At 50.2% G+C, this 17,225-nt stretch overlaps 1 protein-coding gene across 3 annotated transcripts in view; it reads left to right on the top strand.

Annotated features, from left to right (window-relative positions):
* ZFYVE27 (zinc finger FYVE-type containing 27) overlaps positions 1–11,785 on the top strand; it is a 66,047-nt gene extending 54,262 nt beyond the window's left edge. The window contains exon 11 of one of the 3 annotated variants that reach the window (XM_058543694.1): positions 10,932–11,785. In XM_058543694.1, the coding sequence (XP_058399677.1) occupies positions 10,932–11,158 (227 nt within the window). In that variant the 3' untranslated portion in view covers positions 11,159–11,785. The remainder of the gene's footprint in view (positions 1–10,931) is intronic. The other 2 variants (XM_058543692.1, XM_058543691.1) reach the window with 2 other exon arrangements.
* Positions 11,786–17,225: the final 5,440 nt, after the last annotated feature.

Raw genomic sequence — 17,225 nt, forward strand, 5'->3', positions numbered from 1 at the left:
CCTTAGTGCATTGCTTCGTGGCCTGAGATGCTGTTCAGGCTCCACCTGCATTTTAGGCAGCAGGAGGAGGAAGGGCAGGAAAAGGGCACCCCTCCCGTTCAAGGAGACTTCTTGGCAGTCCCGCACAATACCCCTGCTGCATCTCATGGACTGGACTTTGCACACCGCTCACATGGAGCTGCTGGGGACGTGGGGAAATGGAAGCTCTGAGCTGGGTGTCACTTGGCTATTTGTAGGGTTCTTTTTCTAAGGAAGACAAGAAAAAGGGAAATCTGCCACAGTGACCTTGACCGAATCACTTTTCCTCCTTGAACTTCAGTTTCCTCTTCTATAGGAATTGATGGGGGGGGGGAGGGGTGGCGCTATTGGCATTTTGGGTGGCGCAATTCTTCACTTGCAGAACTGTTCTTCTTTTTTTTTTTTTTGTGAGGAAGATCAGCCCTAAGCTAACATCTGTTGCCAATCCTCCTCTTTTTGCTGAGGAAGACTGGCCCTGGGCTGACATCCATGCCCATCTTCCTCCATTATATATGGGATGCTGCCACAGCATGGCCTGACAAGCAGTGCATCGGTGAGCACCCAGGATCCGAACCCCGGGCCGCCCCAGCAGAGGCGCACACTTAACCGCTATGCCACCGGGCCGGCCCCTGCAGAACTGTTCTAATGCAATGCAGGATATTTAACATCCCTGAGCCATGACTATTAAATTCCAGTAGTACCCCTAGGCGTGTGACCACCAAAACATCCCCACTCTTTTCTAAATGCCCCTAGGGGACAATACCACTCCCCATTGAGAACTCCTGGACAAGATGATTCTAAAGTCCTGCTAAGAGTGGCATTCTGCGAGAGCCTGTGATTCTATGATGCTTGGGTCTCAGTAACTTCATCTGTCAAATGGGCAAGCTGAGGGGAGAGGATGGGAATGCAAATGTCTCCTTCTTCAGTCCTTCCCAGATTTGGGGGGAGAAAGGAATCATTATGCAGCTAGAGTCAAGGTCATTGGCTTCCAGGTTGTCAGAGAAGGAGAAAGGACAGAAGGAGGGAGGGGGCCAGGACAGAACTTTCCAAGGAATGAGAGGGAGGGGAGGCAGGAACCCAGAACACCTGGTCCCAACAGGGGCTCACTGCCCCTGTCCAGGGCCCTTCACTGTGCCCCCGGTGTGAGAGATGGAGGGAGAGCCATCTCCCGAGAAGCTGGCATACTGGCCTCCATCTGTCATGAGGCCCTCATCAGCGGCTTCCATGTCCATTTGCAGGACCTCATAAGTGGGGCCTGTCTGACCTTTGGGGCAGCAGATGCTACGTCTGGCAGAACTGATCAAAGAACCTGGGACCTAGCCGCTTTCTGGCCCTGTCCCCGGCCAGGGAGTGGCAATTAGGCAGATGATGGTGTGCTCACCCCATTGGGGTCTGACGGAGCCAGAGGGAGGAAGTGTGAGCCTCGAGAGTCATGCTGCCTGGATTCAAACCTGGCTCCCACACTGATTTAATTATGTGACATTGGACGAGACCTTTCTGCCTTGTTTGTTCCCTCATCTGCACGATGGAGATAATAATAGTACATGTCTTATAGAGTTGCCCCGTATGGGTAGAGAATGGAGGGTAGTGCCTGGCATATGGCAGGCACTCTGTAGGTGGTAGTCCTTGCTCTTCTGGGTGGAGCCCTGCTTCTCTCTTTGTTCCCGGCCAGGAGATTCTGATGCACACTGTATGGCATCCAGGGTTTAAGCAACTTGCCCAAAGGTTCCACAGTCGGCCAAAGCTCCTGCTCTCCACCACCCCATGGTGAAGGGTGGTGGAGGGAGTGGGGAGTGGACCAGCCGAGGCCACATAGCAAGCAGAGCCAAGCTGGGCTGCACTCAGAGTGGGCACCTGAGCCCACAGCTGCCCTTGGCTGTGCCCATCATGGGTCTGGAGCTTAGAGAGCACCTCCCTGCCCCCTGCCCCCACGTAGACAGAGATGCAGACACAGGCTTGCATGCAGCATTACAGTGTTGCCGTCAGCTGCATCTCGGAATGTGTGCCAGGGGCCCGAGAGAGGAGCTGGCCCAGCCTAAAGTGAAATGTTCTTGGAGCCACCCAGGCCATAGGCAGGGAGGGTTAGAGGGGCCCATGAAGGGGCTCCCCTGAGTTAGCCAGATGCTCAGGGCCTGACTTGCTTGTTGCTGGGGAAGCTGCACACGGTGTGAGTGGAGCGGGTCTGGACGGCCGGGCAGGCAGGGTTGGGCCCTCAGACACACAGCGAGGCCAACAGAGCCACTGTTCAGGGCACCTCTCCTCCCCCTCCACAGCCCTGCCCCTCCTGCCCTAGGCTCACGGTTGCTGGGGTGTGGAGACGGAGAGTGAGGACCGAGGCTAGGGGGCAGTGGGGGCTTGTGGCAGACGTGCTAGGTCTGAGGTCAGAGACCTGAGCGCCAGTCCTGGTTGTGGAATTCATTGCCACTGAGTGTAACATTTAAGCTAACATAATAATTATGGCCCTATCATTACAGATGTGAGTGTATAATGAATATGGATTAACGGTGAAGAAAACTATTTGTTTTTAGTGCTTGCTACGTGCCAGGCGTGTGCCAAGTGCTATCTGTGAACCATCTCCTCTAATCCTCCCAGCGATCCTGTGAGGAAGGTACCATCGTCCTGTTCTCAAAGAGGAAACCGCGCCGTGAGGGCGTCAGAGACTTGTTCCAGGTCACGCAGCAGGTGAAGGGTAGAGGCTGGGACTGGATCCCGCTGTGTCCACTGCATGGGTTACACGCTGGACATACGTGCCATTTCTTGGCTGTGAACTGCTTTACCTCTCTAGACTCCCTTTTGTTCATCAGTAAAATGATTTTAAATACTTTTATCCTGATTATGTTACAGGGTCGTGGTTAGAACTCAATGAATGTGGGATGTGACAAGTATTTGTGAGTTCATTCATTATTCAATCAACAATGATTTATTGAGCCCCTATCTTGTGCTGGTCACTCTTCTAGGGACCAGAGATACAACACTGAACAGAACAGGCAAGGTCCCTGCCTTGGTCCCCCTCACAGGATCTAAACTCTAGCGTGGAGGTCGGGTAGGGACAGTACAGTGAACAAGTCAATGAATGAACAAGTGTGGTGATGTCTCATAGTGCTCAGTGCTCTGAATAAAATCAGACAGGTGATGTGACTCACTCTACTTCAGATGGGTTGGTAGAGAGGGGCCATCTGAGCCCGTGACACTTGGAGTTGGAGCCCGTTGGCAGAAAGAGCCAGCCATGCAAAGGACATTACAGGTAAGGGATAGTGAGGAAGTCTGGCCAGTGGCCGGCACGGCAAGTGGAGGGGAGAGCAGTATGAGAAGGAGACAGATGGTCAGGCAGGGTCCTGGGAGTCTTGTGGGCGTTGGCAGGGGGTTTGGATTTTACTCTCAGGGCAATGGGAATCCGGTTGTATCAGTTAGAAATACATGTGTTGTGGACTACTAGACCAACAATGGCTTAAATAAATAGAAGGTTATTTTTCTTACTTGAAAAGAAGCCTGCAGCCAGGTGGCTGTTATACCAGCTCAATGGCTTGATAATGTTTGGGCTGACGTCCCACCACTCTCCAGCCTGTCCCCGCTGGTTGTAAGTGGCCGTGGAAGCTCTAGGCCTCACATTACATACAAGGCAGATTCTGCTCGCTTCCCACTAATCAGAATCGCTCTTCGCTGCAGGGAGGCTGGAACAGGGAGTCAAGTATAGGAATGAGCTCCTCTGGCCCTGAGAGTGGAGGCAGGAAGGAGAGCGAGGACCTGAGGCCGGGTGTCTGCTGCACCAGTGCTTCTCCATTGCTCATGGGCATCGGATGTCTGGGCTGGGCCTGAGGTTCTGCATCTCAAACAAGCTATCCAGAGACGCTGATGTGGCTGGTCTGTGCCCACACTTTGAGGAGCATGGTAGACACCACTGGAGAGTTTGAAGTAAGAAAGTGGTTACCTAATTTTGGAGGTTCTGTGGAGAACGCAGTGTAGGGGACAAGAGGGGACACCAGGAGGCTAGTTAAGAGGCCAGAAATGACAGTCACTGGGGTTAGCATGGTGGCAGGGGAGATGGCACTGGTGAGTGGGTTTAAAAAAGTTTTTTTTTAATTTTTAAAATTGTGGTAAGATAGACATAACATAAAATTTATCATGTCAACCATTTTTAAGTGTAAAATTCAGTGGCATTAAGTACATTCACAATGTTATGCAACCATCACCACCATCCATTTCCAGAACTTTTTTATCATCCCTAATAGGTACTCTGTCCCTATTAAATAATATCTCCTCATTCTCCTCTGCTCCCAGTTTCTGGGAACCTCTATTCTATTGTCTGTCCCTATGAGTTTGACCACTCTAGGTACCTCATGTAAGTATCATACGATATTTGTCATTTTGTGTCTGGCTTATTTCACTTAGCATAAGGTCTTCAAGGTTCATCCATGTTGTGGCATGTATCAGCACTTCATTCCTTTTTAAGGCTGAATAATATTCCATTCTATGGATATAACACATTTTGTTCATTAATTCATCCGTTGATGGGCATTTGGGTTGTTTCTGCCTTTTGGTTGTTGTGAATAGTGCTGCTATGAACATTGGTGTGCAAGTATCTGAGTCCAGTGGCTTGTTTTGAGATAAATCTTGGAGTAGGACCATCAGAACTTGCTGATGATAGGAAGGAAAGGCAGGAATAGAGTTAAGAATGCTCTGGGTTTCTGGCTTGGTGGCGATGGTGGCATTTATTAGGATGGGGAAGAGGTTGTAAAGTGCTCTGCAAACACTGCATAGTATCATTTTATTTAGAATTGTTCTAAGGAGTTATCAGCTATGAAATTGCCCTAATAAAGACAACAAAACATCACTTTCATAAGTCATATATTGGGGGTCTCGGAACTCAGGTTTCCATATTCCTTCAACAACTTTCTGATTTAAATCAGGATTTGGCAAAGAATGGCCCACAGACCAAATCCAGCCCACCAGCTGGTCTTGTCGGCCTGAGAGCTAAGAATAGTTTCACAGTTTTAAATGTAAAACATGTAAAAGAAGACTATGTAGCCCTTTAGCTAGAGGAGTTGTTCATTTTTGCCTCTTGGCTCGCAAAGCCTAAAATATTTACTAGCTGGCCCTTTACAGAAAAAGTTTGCCGACCCCTGGCCTAAATTAATTGGTTTGGCTCAGACTGAAGAAGTGTGCTCAAATGGAAAGAAAAAAACAAAACAAAACAAAAACCCTCTTCACCACCGCTGACCTATTTCTGTAGGTTTTCTTTTTTCCCAATGAGTATGTGCTGGTTACAGGATACAGCAAGCCATAGTACCCACCCTGAGTCCTGCCCTCCGCAGGCCACCGCAGGCCCAGTCAGTTGAGACGGTGCAACTGATTAATGCCAGCACAGTGCTGTTTACCAGGAACAAGTGATTTATTTTAGCATCTAAATTTTAAATGGTGTCTATGCTTCCCAGGAAGCTGTCTGGTTTAGAAAATTGCCCATAATAAATACAAGCAATAAATCCATTATTTTGACCTAAAGAAAGGTGTTCAAGTTTTATAAGAGAAAATCAGTTTCTCCTCATCCTCGCTAAATACGTGTTGTATAAATAATTAAAAACAATGGTTTGAATGGGTGCTAAATTATTGGCTTGCCTAAATGCAATCATGGCTCTTATTTTTCCAATTAATCATGCAAAAAAAATCCATTTGCTGGTGTTTCCCTAGTGAGGCCTCCTCTGCATTCCTAAATTATCCAAGAATTCATGGCGCTTACCCAGTCCAGTGGGCTCAGTCATGCTTTGAAGTGCGAGAGGGAAGATGTCTGGAGATGGTGACTGGTCCACTCAGGGGCCCTGGCTTTCAGGGTTTTAACTGTTGACCCCAGTCCTGGATGGTCCTGCGCTTCCTCACCTGCCGCTGTGGCCTGGTTCTCCTGCAGGTTGCAGGCCTGCCCCTTCTTGGGCACCCGAAGTTCTAATTCTTTCAGTTCAAGCTCACTCAGTGCCCGAGGAGCTGGGTTCTAAGAGGGAGTCAGCCTCAGTCCCAGGCGGTGTCCCTTCCTTCAGACTTCAGAGCCCAGGATTACGACTAGACTCAGGGCATGCACATCCCCTTCCTTTGGAGCCTGTGGTGTGATTTCTAGCAAGTTGATTAAACCCTTCACTGGAGAACTTCTCACAACATCCCTCTTTGAGGGCAAAGGGCTTGGGCAGGAGACTTTTTGGACCCTTTGCAGATTTAGTCCCCTGCTCTTCAGTAATCATTCTACATACCGAGGGAGATTAGAGTGGTGGTCTTTGTCAGGCCATAGGAAGTCCTGGGCAATGAATGTCTACTCGTCTCACCTTTGCATAACCAAGAGGGGTTCCTGGGAGTCTGTGCCCCCCACTGAGAACATTGGTCCCAGGGTGATTTGCTGGTTCACCTAGCAGAAGTGGCCAGTGGCTTCTGTCTTGCAAAGTTCATTCATTCATTCAACAAATGCTCACACAGAATCTCCTACGTGCCAGGCACTGTCCCAGGCAATAGGGACTCGCCAGTCAGCAAAACAAAGACCCCTGCCCTCGTGAGGCTGCATGGGAGTGTGCTGAGTTCTGCTCTGGAATACAGCGTGGAGCTGGGGGGCCCAGAGGTGGGAGGACAGATTGCTGTGTGCATGTGTGTCCAGGGCACTGGAAAAGGCTTCACACCAGAAGAGACATTTGCTGGGGTCTTGAATGCTGAGTGGGATTTGCCAGGCACACAGGGGCAGGGTTGGGGAATGGAATTCCCAGTTTTTTGCAAATAATCAACTCCAGGTGGGGCCACTCGGAGAAAAAGGCACCTGTAGGGTCGGCTGGGGCCACTGAGAGACTTTGAATGCCGTGCAGAAGAGTTTGGACTGTGCATTTGTAGCATCGTTTTCAGGGACCCTAACAGTGAGCATCTCTAGGGGGAGCCGTTCACAAAGACTCCAAAGTGAGTGGCGCCCCTGCAGTTGGGTTCTGCTACTCTTCCCTCCCATGGTCTCCCCCCAGTCTCTCTGAGGGCTGGCTGTGTGGGTGCCTGCTGGAGATCACCCTAATGTGCTGTCTCATCCCCGACCTTCCTAGTGATCACATTGAATAACTTCTCTCCTTCCCAGGTGCCTGCATGCCACACCTCCTGATTTAAGACCAGAATTCATTAGCACCTGCTTTGTTCTCTCTCAGGCACCTTCAAGGGTGGGGATGATTCCTTGGGCCTGTCTGTCTCAGCTCAAAATGATTCTTTGAGCAGTGTGTTTCTAACTGTGGCCTCAGCCCCAACACTTGGGGCTCTGAAACAGCAGCAGGTGGGAGTTAGGCTTGGTGTCCTCAAGTTTGGTCCTTGGACCATGGGAGTTGGCATCATCCTGTTGAAAAGACAGACCCCACCTTAGATCTACTGAATTTGAATCTCTAGGAGTGGGGACTGGAGTCATCTTTTTGGACATGCCTCCCGAGTGGTTCTTATGCATGCAAAAGTTTGAGGACTGCTGCATAGGAGAAGCTCCTTAGCATTTTGGTGAGCTGGGGTGAGGTTTCCTTGGTTGGATTTCATGCAATTAGTACCCACAGATCGTGGGATCTTGGCTCTAGCCCCTGCCTGACAGTGTCTAGGTCTCCACAGTCACTACCCACGAGGCTAGGTAGAGCGGGTGAATATTTCTTACTTAAAGCTACGTCTCCTCACCTGAGATTTCCACCCCATGGCTCTGGTTCTGCCCTCTGGCATCACACCAAGGAAGCCCAGTGCTTCCTTCAGATGGCAGCCCTTCAAACATCTGAAAGCTGCTGTCATATCAAGATCCTTGCATTTTTTGACTCGTCTTTTTCTAGTGTGATCTCTAGATAATTTGCTTTCCTGGCTGTTCTCTTGAATGATGATGACTCTGTGCTATGAACTTTCTATGTGTCTTCATTTAATCCTCCCAACATCCTGATAAGGTTGCCTTCATCATCCCTATTTTACAGATGAGAAAATGTAGGGCAAAAGAAGTGAAGAAACTTTCCTAAGATTACATGACTAGTTTGTGCCAGAGCTGGGATTTGAACCCAAGGTCAGGTAGAACACCAAAGCCAGAGCTCTGTTATGATCCCCATTTTACAGATGGAGAAACTGAGGCTTAGTGAAGTTAAGGACCCACCTAAATCGCACAACATCAAGTGGTAGAGCTGGAAGATGAGCCTAGTGCCTACATTCTTAATCATTAAGCCAACCACTGCCTTCCCACATAATAATCATGCCTAAAACAGAACCTCTGCTGCTTGATACAGGGGCTGGTGGGCACATAATAAGCAGACAAAGGAAACATTGGTTAATATAGTTATTGATATTATTCTTAGAGCCTGACATTGCTCCCACCTAATAGTAAATATATATATATGGACACATACACATTTATGGACAAATATACCCATATTATATCAAAGGGAATACCTTTGCAAATGTAAACACTATAAGGTAACTGAAATTGTTATTGCTGGGAGTGGGGAGGAGGTTTCAGACCATCCTTGGGTGTAACTGGAGCCATTCGATCCCACCAGTGTTTGCTCAGCGCCTATCACATGCCCAGAAGTAGGGCCCCGTCAGATCCTAAGGCTGTCGACTCACAGTCAGAGCCCCTTCCTTGCAGACTGACTCAGATTTTGTTTGGTATTGGGCAGCCATGTGTGACCCCTTCCCCAGCAACAGAGGCCAAATGGTAATGAGCCCAAACCAGCATTCTCTCCCCTGATTGCACATGAGCATCACACAGGGGGGTTTTAGAACTATGATGAGGAGAGGCACTCCAGACCAATGAAATCGGACACTCTCATTGTGTGTGCGTGTTGTGTGTGTATGTGTGTGTGTGTGTGTGTGTGTGTGTGTGTGTGTGTGTGTTGGGGGGGCGGTGGGGGCAGGTGATTCTAATGTGCACTCAGGGCTGGCTCCAACCAGTTATGACAATTCCAGTCCTCTTGCTAGTGGTTGCCTTAGATCTAGGCGTATGATGCAACGCTGGCCAATGAGACATCAGAAGTGTGTATAGGGGATGTAAAGGAAAAACCTCTTCTCAACACTCTTCTCTCAATATTTCACTTCTGACACTTCTGGTCACCAAATGTGTGTTGGTTTTTCCTACACCAAGCAATTCTGTGACACCAGCTGGGTGTCCTACAAGTCAACTCAGTTCTGACCCTATCAACCTGGAGTTAGCATCAGATTCCACAGATTAAGGGCTCAGCCCCATGAAATTGCACCCCCCCCCAACTTTGGACACCAGTTATAAGTCTAGGTTGTTACCTGTGCTTCTGACTTTCTGGGTGTAAATTGGAGGTTCCCACGACTCCCTCCTTGGGTTCAATTAATTTGCTAGAACGACCCATAGAACTCAGGAAAAGTTTACTTACTATATTACCAGTTAATTATTGAAAAGGATACAACTCAGGAACAGTCAGATGGAAGAGATGCGTAGGATGAGGTATGGGGGAAGGGGTCCTCCTGCATACCCTCCCAGTACTTCTGTGTGTTCACCCACCTGGAAGATCTCTGAACCCTTGAGTTAAGGCGTTTTTTGTTTATGGAGGCTTCATCACATAGGTGCGGTTGATTAAATCATTGGCCATCCGTGACTGAACTCAGTCTCCAGCCCCTGCCCCTCCCAGGAGGTTGAGTGGTGAGACTGCAAGTTCCACCTCTCTCTTCTCATGGTTGCTTCCCCTGGCAGCCAGCCCCTTCCTGTGGTTGGTTATCAGGGGCTTTCCAAAAACTACCTTAGTAACACAAACTCAGGTGTGGTTGAAAGGGCCTGGTTACAAGTAACAAAAGATTCTCCTTTCACCTTTGTGGCTCTTATCACTTAGGAAATTCCAAGGGTTTTATGAGCTCTGTGCTGGGAACAGGGACAAAAGACCAAATACATATTTCTTATTATACATCACAACATCACAGGGGAGCACCTGGGAAAATTTTAACAGCTCTCAAGACGAGAGACACAAGGGTCCCTTCCTGTCATTTTTTTTGTGTTTGTGTGAGGAAGATTAGCCCTGAGCTAGCATCTATTGCCAATCCTCCTCTTTTTGCTGAGGAAGATTGGCCCTGGACTAACATCCGTGCCCATCTTCCTCTACTTTATATGTGGGATGCCTGCCACAGCATGGCTTGATAAGTGGTGCGTAGGTTCCCGCCCAGGATCTGAACCCGTGAATCCTGGACCGCTGAAGTGGAGCGCATGAACTTAACCATTACACCACTGGGCCAGCCCCCCTTTCCTGTCTTTTGGTGGTGTTGTGTGAGCATTGGCTGATTGTCACTGTTGCAGGCCTCTTATGACCATGTTGGATAAATCCAAGAGAACGCCAGGGAAGCTGACTTGGGGCCCTGATTTTGTTGAGCCACTGAATTGACGTAATCTGGAAGACCCCTGCCTCCAGGCTTCCTGTGTATGGGACAATAAGTGTCCTTATTACGGGAGCTACTTAGAGTTGGGTATTCTGTTACTTGCAGCTAACAGCACTCCTAGTTGTTCTGGTCCCTGAAGAGCTCGCAGTGCTACTGGGGAGAGCAGGAGCACACCCAGATGTCCTTAGGTCACCACATGGCAGCAACAAGTAACTCGGCACCCACCACACTGTTACAGGCACTACGTGGTGGGAGAGAAGGGCAGGGCGAGGGGAGCTGTCGAGTGTGGGAGGAGTTCGTGGAGAAGGAGGAAGGAGGGGAAGAGTGGGTAGACTTGAGATCACATGTGTCATTCAGAGCTTGGGGCTCTGAAAGCTACCTCGACCACTTACCAGCAGTGACACTTTGAGAAACTGACTTAACTTTTCTTGGCCTCAGCTTCTCATCTATTAAGTGGGGATGGTAATAGGGCCTAAGTCATGGGGCCTTGTGAGGATGTGAAAAGACAGCATGGCATGTGGCACAGGGCAAGCTCTCTAATGAAAGTTGTTGTGATGATTACTCCCGAGGCATGAATCACTGCGAGAATCCTGGTGCCACCACCCTCCTGCCACTTGTTCTGAACCGGCTGAAGCGCTTCCCCCCCACTGCAGGTCCGAGCACACCTGCTACAGGTGCACATGAAGACGCTGGCTGGCTGAGTGGACTTTGTTCAGGGATGCTTCTGTTTCTTTCTACTTGTGCTGTGGCCTTGTTCTATATGGTTCTGGATTTCAGGGCTCAGCTCTACCCCTGAAGCCCCATTTCCCCCTTCATGTAGATTCTGAACTGGTCCCCAGACTGATGGCTTTTTTCCGGCCATGAATTTGGACTCCCTTGTCTTGCAGATCTTGAGGTTCCCCTTCTGACCTGCCCCAGTGGGATGCTCTGAGGATAGAACCTCCCTGCTGACAAATTGGCTCACAGGCTGCCGTGAGCCTCCGGCTTCTCCCCCAGAGCACCCCTGACAACAGAGGAGTGTGAACACTGTTCACGTCTGCCACAGTGAGAAATGTATCTGAAGCCTTGTGTCTGATCTTTAATTCATGTGGATTTTGCAGCTTACTTCCTGAATTTAGCAGGTCATTATAATATAAAAAGTTTACAATAACTTATCATCAGGAAAGGCTACAAAGAGCCTCCATAGCTGCTCTATTGATTACTGCATGGGCTGCAATTGTAGTGACTCTAGCTATTTTTTAGTATTGGGCTGAAATGAAAAGAGATCTCACTGCCCAGCAGGTTAGCTTCTCTCCTCTGTCCAAGGTTACAATGTGTCAAAACCCCAGATCCCTGAAACTTGTGGCTGTGAAGGGCAACAGTGCTTTTTGGGCTAGCTTTGGGCAATCACTGATGAGAGATACCTGGCATAATGAGAGAGACACTGGTGGGCCAGTGTAGCAGATTCAGACTTCTGTTGGTAGGCCAGATAGCCCAGGAAACGCTGAGAAATCATTCCTTGGCCTGGTGATGCCACTGCACTTTGCCTCCTGGTGCCCTCCAGGTCTTTGACTGGCCTGCCACTGATTCTTATCTGGTCTCATTCATGTGACTTAAATCCTACAGCCCGTGTCTATCTGCCTCTGCCCTTTGTGTCAGATAGGATCCATGTAACAGAAGACCCAAATAGACAGTGGCCAAAACCATAATGACACTGAATTATCTTTATAAGAAATCTGATCCAGAGTTGACAAACATCTCAAAAATGTCGACAAAGACCCAGGCTCTTTTGATCTCTCTGCTCCGCCATCCTTACTGTGCTTGCTTTTCTTAAGCTTATTACCTTTTGGTGGTACGATGGCTGCCACAGCTCCAGCCATCATGCCCTCATGCAACCACATTCAAGGTAGGAAGGAGGAGGAAGGGGTAATTTCTAACAGTAAGTGTCTGTCTCTTTTATCAGGAAGCGAGAAGCCTTTTGGCAAATTTGTCTTTATGTCTCATTGGCTAGAACTGTATCCTGACTGCTGGGGAAACTGCAAGTGAGAATCTGGGAAAAGCAAATGAGATTACTGGGTTGGCCTTAGCCCAGTCATGATTCATCTTCTGGGACTAGAACAAAGGCAGGGTCTTGGTGAGGAGGAGAGGTAGATGGCTTTAGGGCAGGCACTAACAGTGTCAACCACAGTCCTTCTAATTTCCTGTGTCACCATCAACCTGCTGGCTCAAGTTGTTGGGTCCACCCCAGGCCTGTGTGAGGAGCGCTCAGGTTCTGGAGAAGGGGTAGCACACCTCCTGCATCGTCACACCCTCCTTGGTAGCTATCGATGCCCTCTCTGGGGTTTGTTATAACATCTGTGAGATGGAAGAGATGTCCTCTTTCAACACATCTCGTGGAGTTGCACTCCGCCAGGTCTGTAAGATACGGGTGAGTGAGACAGAGACAGCTCTCACCTCGACACACCTCGAAGACTGCTGACTCTGGAGAACAGAGATTTTTCTGAAGAGAAGGTTGACCATTAGCCCCATGCAAAATTATTCCCCAAATCAAGTGTGGGTAAAATGGCTGTCCCTAGCAATTGGCTCTTGTTGTAGACAAAGAATTCCACTTGTCTGCAGTGCTTTCCCTAGGAGGGGCGTGGTGTCTTCTGCAGGCAGAAGCAAGGACACAGGCTCGGTAGCCCAATGCTGAGATTTGAGTCCTGGCATGGCCAGTGTGACCTTGGGCAAGTCCTTGAACTTCCCTGGGCCTCTGTTTATGCTGCTCTGAACAGCAGACGTAACAGCCCCCTCCAGGGTTGCTGTGAGGATGAGCCGGACCGACTGAGGCCAAAGAACTCTAAAGGGAGACAGCTCTGGTGCTGTAAGTGCCATAGTTATTTCTTGCCTTCAAGGCTTCTTCCATAATTTTCAGTTACATATTTGCACTTGAACTTGGCCACCTGCTGGCTGACTAACTTTGTTAGAAATCAGGACTATGGCTCATTTGGGAGCAAGGTTCTTACACGTCATTGTTCTTTTTGCCTCTTTTTAAGTTTTCCTAAAGAGCTGGTACCAGGTCTCCAGCTTCTTGATTTGTGGGTACCTGTGCGAGGCCTTTTCCCTCTTTTCTTCTGTTTCTATTTTTTTTCTTTTATCATTGAGGTAAAATTTATATGCAGTAAAGTCCACAAATCTTTAAATGTACTGTGTAGTTTATGTGTTTTTCCATATGCACACACCTGTGTAAGCTCCATCCAGATCAAGGCATGGAACATTTCCGTCGCTCCAGAAGGCTTCCTGGTCCCCTTCCGTCAGTGCCCCTCATTCCCCCTGCCCGGCACCCACCTTCCGCCCCGTTAACCCAGCTTGTCCTCACACCACTCAGCAGCTGTCCCTGAACTTCATGTGAAGGGGCGTATACACCCTGTACCTCACACTATTCCCCTAATCGCTTCACTTCTGTTTTTCTTCTTCTGATCAATTTGAGGCAGCCTGTCAGCCACTCTCCCTGATGGGCCGAGCTCCTCCCTTCTGGCACATCACTCTTGACGGTCTGCTCTGTCTCCTGAGATGGGCAGAACCCTCAGATACGCCTCCTGTAGCAGGAGGTGTCCCAGGACACGTGGCTACCTCCCGGACCCCCAGACTGGGCCCCTCCTCCCTCCGCCCTCTCCCAGGGGCAGCTGTGGGGCTTCACAAGCTCTGGCCATTGCAGATCCCAGAGGGGCTGGGCCTGGGCTGGGGGCTGAGCACCCTGAGCAAAGGTTTCTGAGAAGTGGCCTCAGAAGAGGACAAGCTGGAGGGCTCTCGAAATAGGGCCTGGAGGGCTGGTCCAGGTGCTGGTGGGAGACAGGAGAGGCTGGAGGCCTTTAGGGAGGGAGTAGACAAAGCTGGAGACCCAAGAGAGGTCTGCAACACAGGAGATGCTCATGGAGCATCCAGGGATGGTGGGCGTGGCCGTTACCAGGTGTGAGTGAGTTAGGCATTAGCCCGGGCCTCCTGTGACAGTGAGGGGGGATGGGGCTCTCAGACAGGGCCCTGCCTCTGCTGGCTGACGGGGCCAACCTTGGGTGTGGTGGGGCAGGGAGTCCCTTTCCGCCTGCCTGCCACACTGTGTCTTCACTTATTTGCTCATGTAGCATCATTTACCGGGAACACCCTGGGTGAGCCAGGCAGCGTGCTGGGTGAACATAAGGCATCTTAGCCCAAGGGTCGCCCTGTCTAGACCAGGCTGCTAATGGATGCCCCTCAGGCCAGATTTGCTCAGACATGCTTGCTTTGGCCCCCATAGTTTAAAAATTGGAAACTGCCCATAAAAATCTGACTTCTGGCTTCTCTTGACAAATCAGAAGACGTGGCAACCCTGGTCTGCGTTCCTACATGGTAGCAGCTGGTGGGGGGAGAAGTGGCTGCTCCCTTCCCTGACCCCCTAGATGGGCATGCTCGCTCCAGTTTGCCACAGTCCCCACTACTCCCTATGGCATCATGCCTAGTCCTCTTCACTCTTCACCCCATAGACATTTAGATGACTTGGATGGGAGGAGTTAGTGCAGGCTTCACAGAGGAGGCAGTGGGTCTTGATCTCCTGTTAGAGTGTGCCCCTCTCCAAGTCTTCTCAGTCTCCCACCCCTCGGGGTGAATGAGTCCATCAGATGGTTTCCCGAGGGAGGATTTACAGTGTGTGCTGGGGTGTGGGGGGTGAGTGGGAGAGGAGATGCTGAGGTGATGGCACCAAGGCCCCTAGAAATGGTTCTCAAAGTATTGACCTCCTGGATCAGAATCACCTGGGGATGCTGGTTCAACATGCATCCTGGCTGCAGCGGATCTGGAGGAAAGTTCCCCAGGTAATCAGTGAGTTCACTCAGATTTGGAAACCACAAAGAGGAGGAGACTGGGACTAAGAGGGCAGTGGGGCCAGAAAAATCCTGTTCTCCAGGGCAAGGGTGGGAACTCCTCTCCACCTTCCAGCCTCCTGATGGAGCCTTGTTCTGAACACCCCCTTGGGCACAGCCGAGGCCCCCACCAGGCTAAGGGCATGAGAAACCTCTACCCCAGCCTTCCTGCCCCTGCCTGCACCTGGAGGGAAGGGCACGCTGGCCTTTGCCAACCTTGTCATTTCCCAGAATGTTTGAACTGTCACCAGGGCAGGGGGCCAGCTCCAGGGAGTGGGATGGTGGCTGGCTGGCAGGTGAGGGCCACCTTGTCTCCCCTTCACCTTCACCATCCAGGTGGCCTGACAAATGCTGGGCTCTGGCCAGGGGGCTGGACCTATAGCTCTGTGCGGGGAAGGAGGAGGATTTGGTGATTTGTTCAAAGAGAAAATGCTTTCCTGAGTCGGGGGCAGGGAGTGGCCTTTGGGGCCTTCAACTATGGGGGTGGGGAGGTGTATCCGGGGTGACCAGGGCAGGGACGGGTCTGTGGGGAGTGAGTGAGGAGGTGCTCATTCTCAGGGTCTTGCAAGTGAAGTGTGCGTGACCCCGAGAGTGAGGGCCTCCTTAGGAGAGAAATGCGTGGGGAGCAAAATGTGAGGAGGTGGCCACCCTGTACCCGAGAAAGAGTGAGTGCCTCCTGCAATGTCGTCTCTCTTGCCTCCGCCTGGTCCCGGTCCTGTGCCCCTGGTCGCTGCACCTGAGGGAGCCTGCGAGATGTGCTGGGATCGCAGGCAAAGGAGGGCATTCTTGTCTCTCAGATGAGACCACTGGTTCTCGACCTTGGCTGCACACTGGAAGCACCTGGGAGCTTTACAAATCCTGTTGTTTGGGCCTCACTCCCAGAGGTTCTGATTTAATTGATCTGGGGTGCAGCCTGCTGTTGGGATTTTTAAAAGCTCCCCAGGAGATTCTAGCGTGTAGCAAAGTTTGAGAACCTCTACTTGGTGCAGAATGGGTGCTGTTTACTGGTGTTTCTTTCATCGGTTTTCATTGTGAGCAACAGACTACCAAGCACGACACAGCGTTCTATGGATAATACAAGAAAACCTACGGCAAAGTGGATGCGATGTGAGGAGAGTGGAAAGAAAGCCTAAGATTCAAGTTCCCAGTCTGTGCCAGGTGCATCGTGCTTGTTATTTAACAACCACCCCTGGGAGGTGGATATCGCATGCTCAGTTTACATGAGAAGCCCGAGTCTTGGCCATGTTAACATGTCCCACGGCTGAGGAATGACAGAGCCACATGTGACAAGCCGTGGGTAGGAATGAAAGTCAGTACTGTTGCTTTCAGACTAATTTCTCAAACAAAGATTTCTGGGGTCAGCTGGGCCTGAGAAGCCTTGGGAAAGAATTGAGCCCCAGATCCTTGGTGCCCTCAGGACAGAGGGTGGGGAGGAGTGAAGGCTATTCCAGTTTCTCCTCTCCCCTCAGATTCTGCTCAGAGTCTGGCCTGAGCCAGCTGCCCCAAGTGATTTTAAGGAGAGGTACCACTCTCTCTCTCCCTCTCCTTAAAGGTAAATAGGTCCCTGGACCTAAAGTGAGTTGAATAATGTGATAAGAAGAGGGGACCCCTTTCTTGCCTCCAATCAGTGCGCGCGCGCGCACACACACGAGTTGCCACAATTCCATTAGGTCATGGGACTCAACCGGAAAATACTCATGGAAGGGTGAATGGGGGAGACTGTTCAATCAGTCCCGTCATATTGTGGATTACTGAGTAACTTCGTGGGGAGCCAGTTCCAGCGTCCTTGGCAGACCCTCACCTCCTGGCAGACAGACGGTAAACACCACAGGAACAGAGGCTCCTGAAGATGCAGAGGAGGCATTTAAGGTGAGGCTTGCAAGATGCTGAAAGTTGCTATTTAATAAGTAGCTTTATGCAAAAATAATCGTCCCACTGGATCCAAAGCCAGTGACAGTGCTGTGGCAGCTTGTTGCAGTGGCGGCAAAAGTCTGCTGTGTTCTCTGCAGC

Source organism: Diceros bicornis, chromosome 6, assembly GCF_020826845.1.
Source record: "Diceros bicornis minor isolate mBicDic1 chromosome 6, mDicBic1.mat.cur, whole genome shotgun sequence".
Lineage (NCBI taxonomy): Eukaryota > Metazoa > Chordata > Mammalia > Perissodactyla > Rhinocerotidae > Diceros > Diceros bicornis.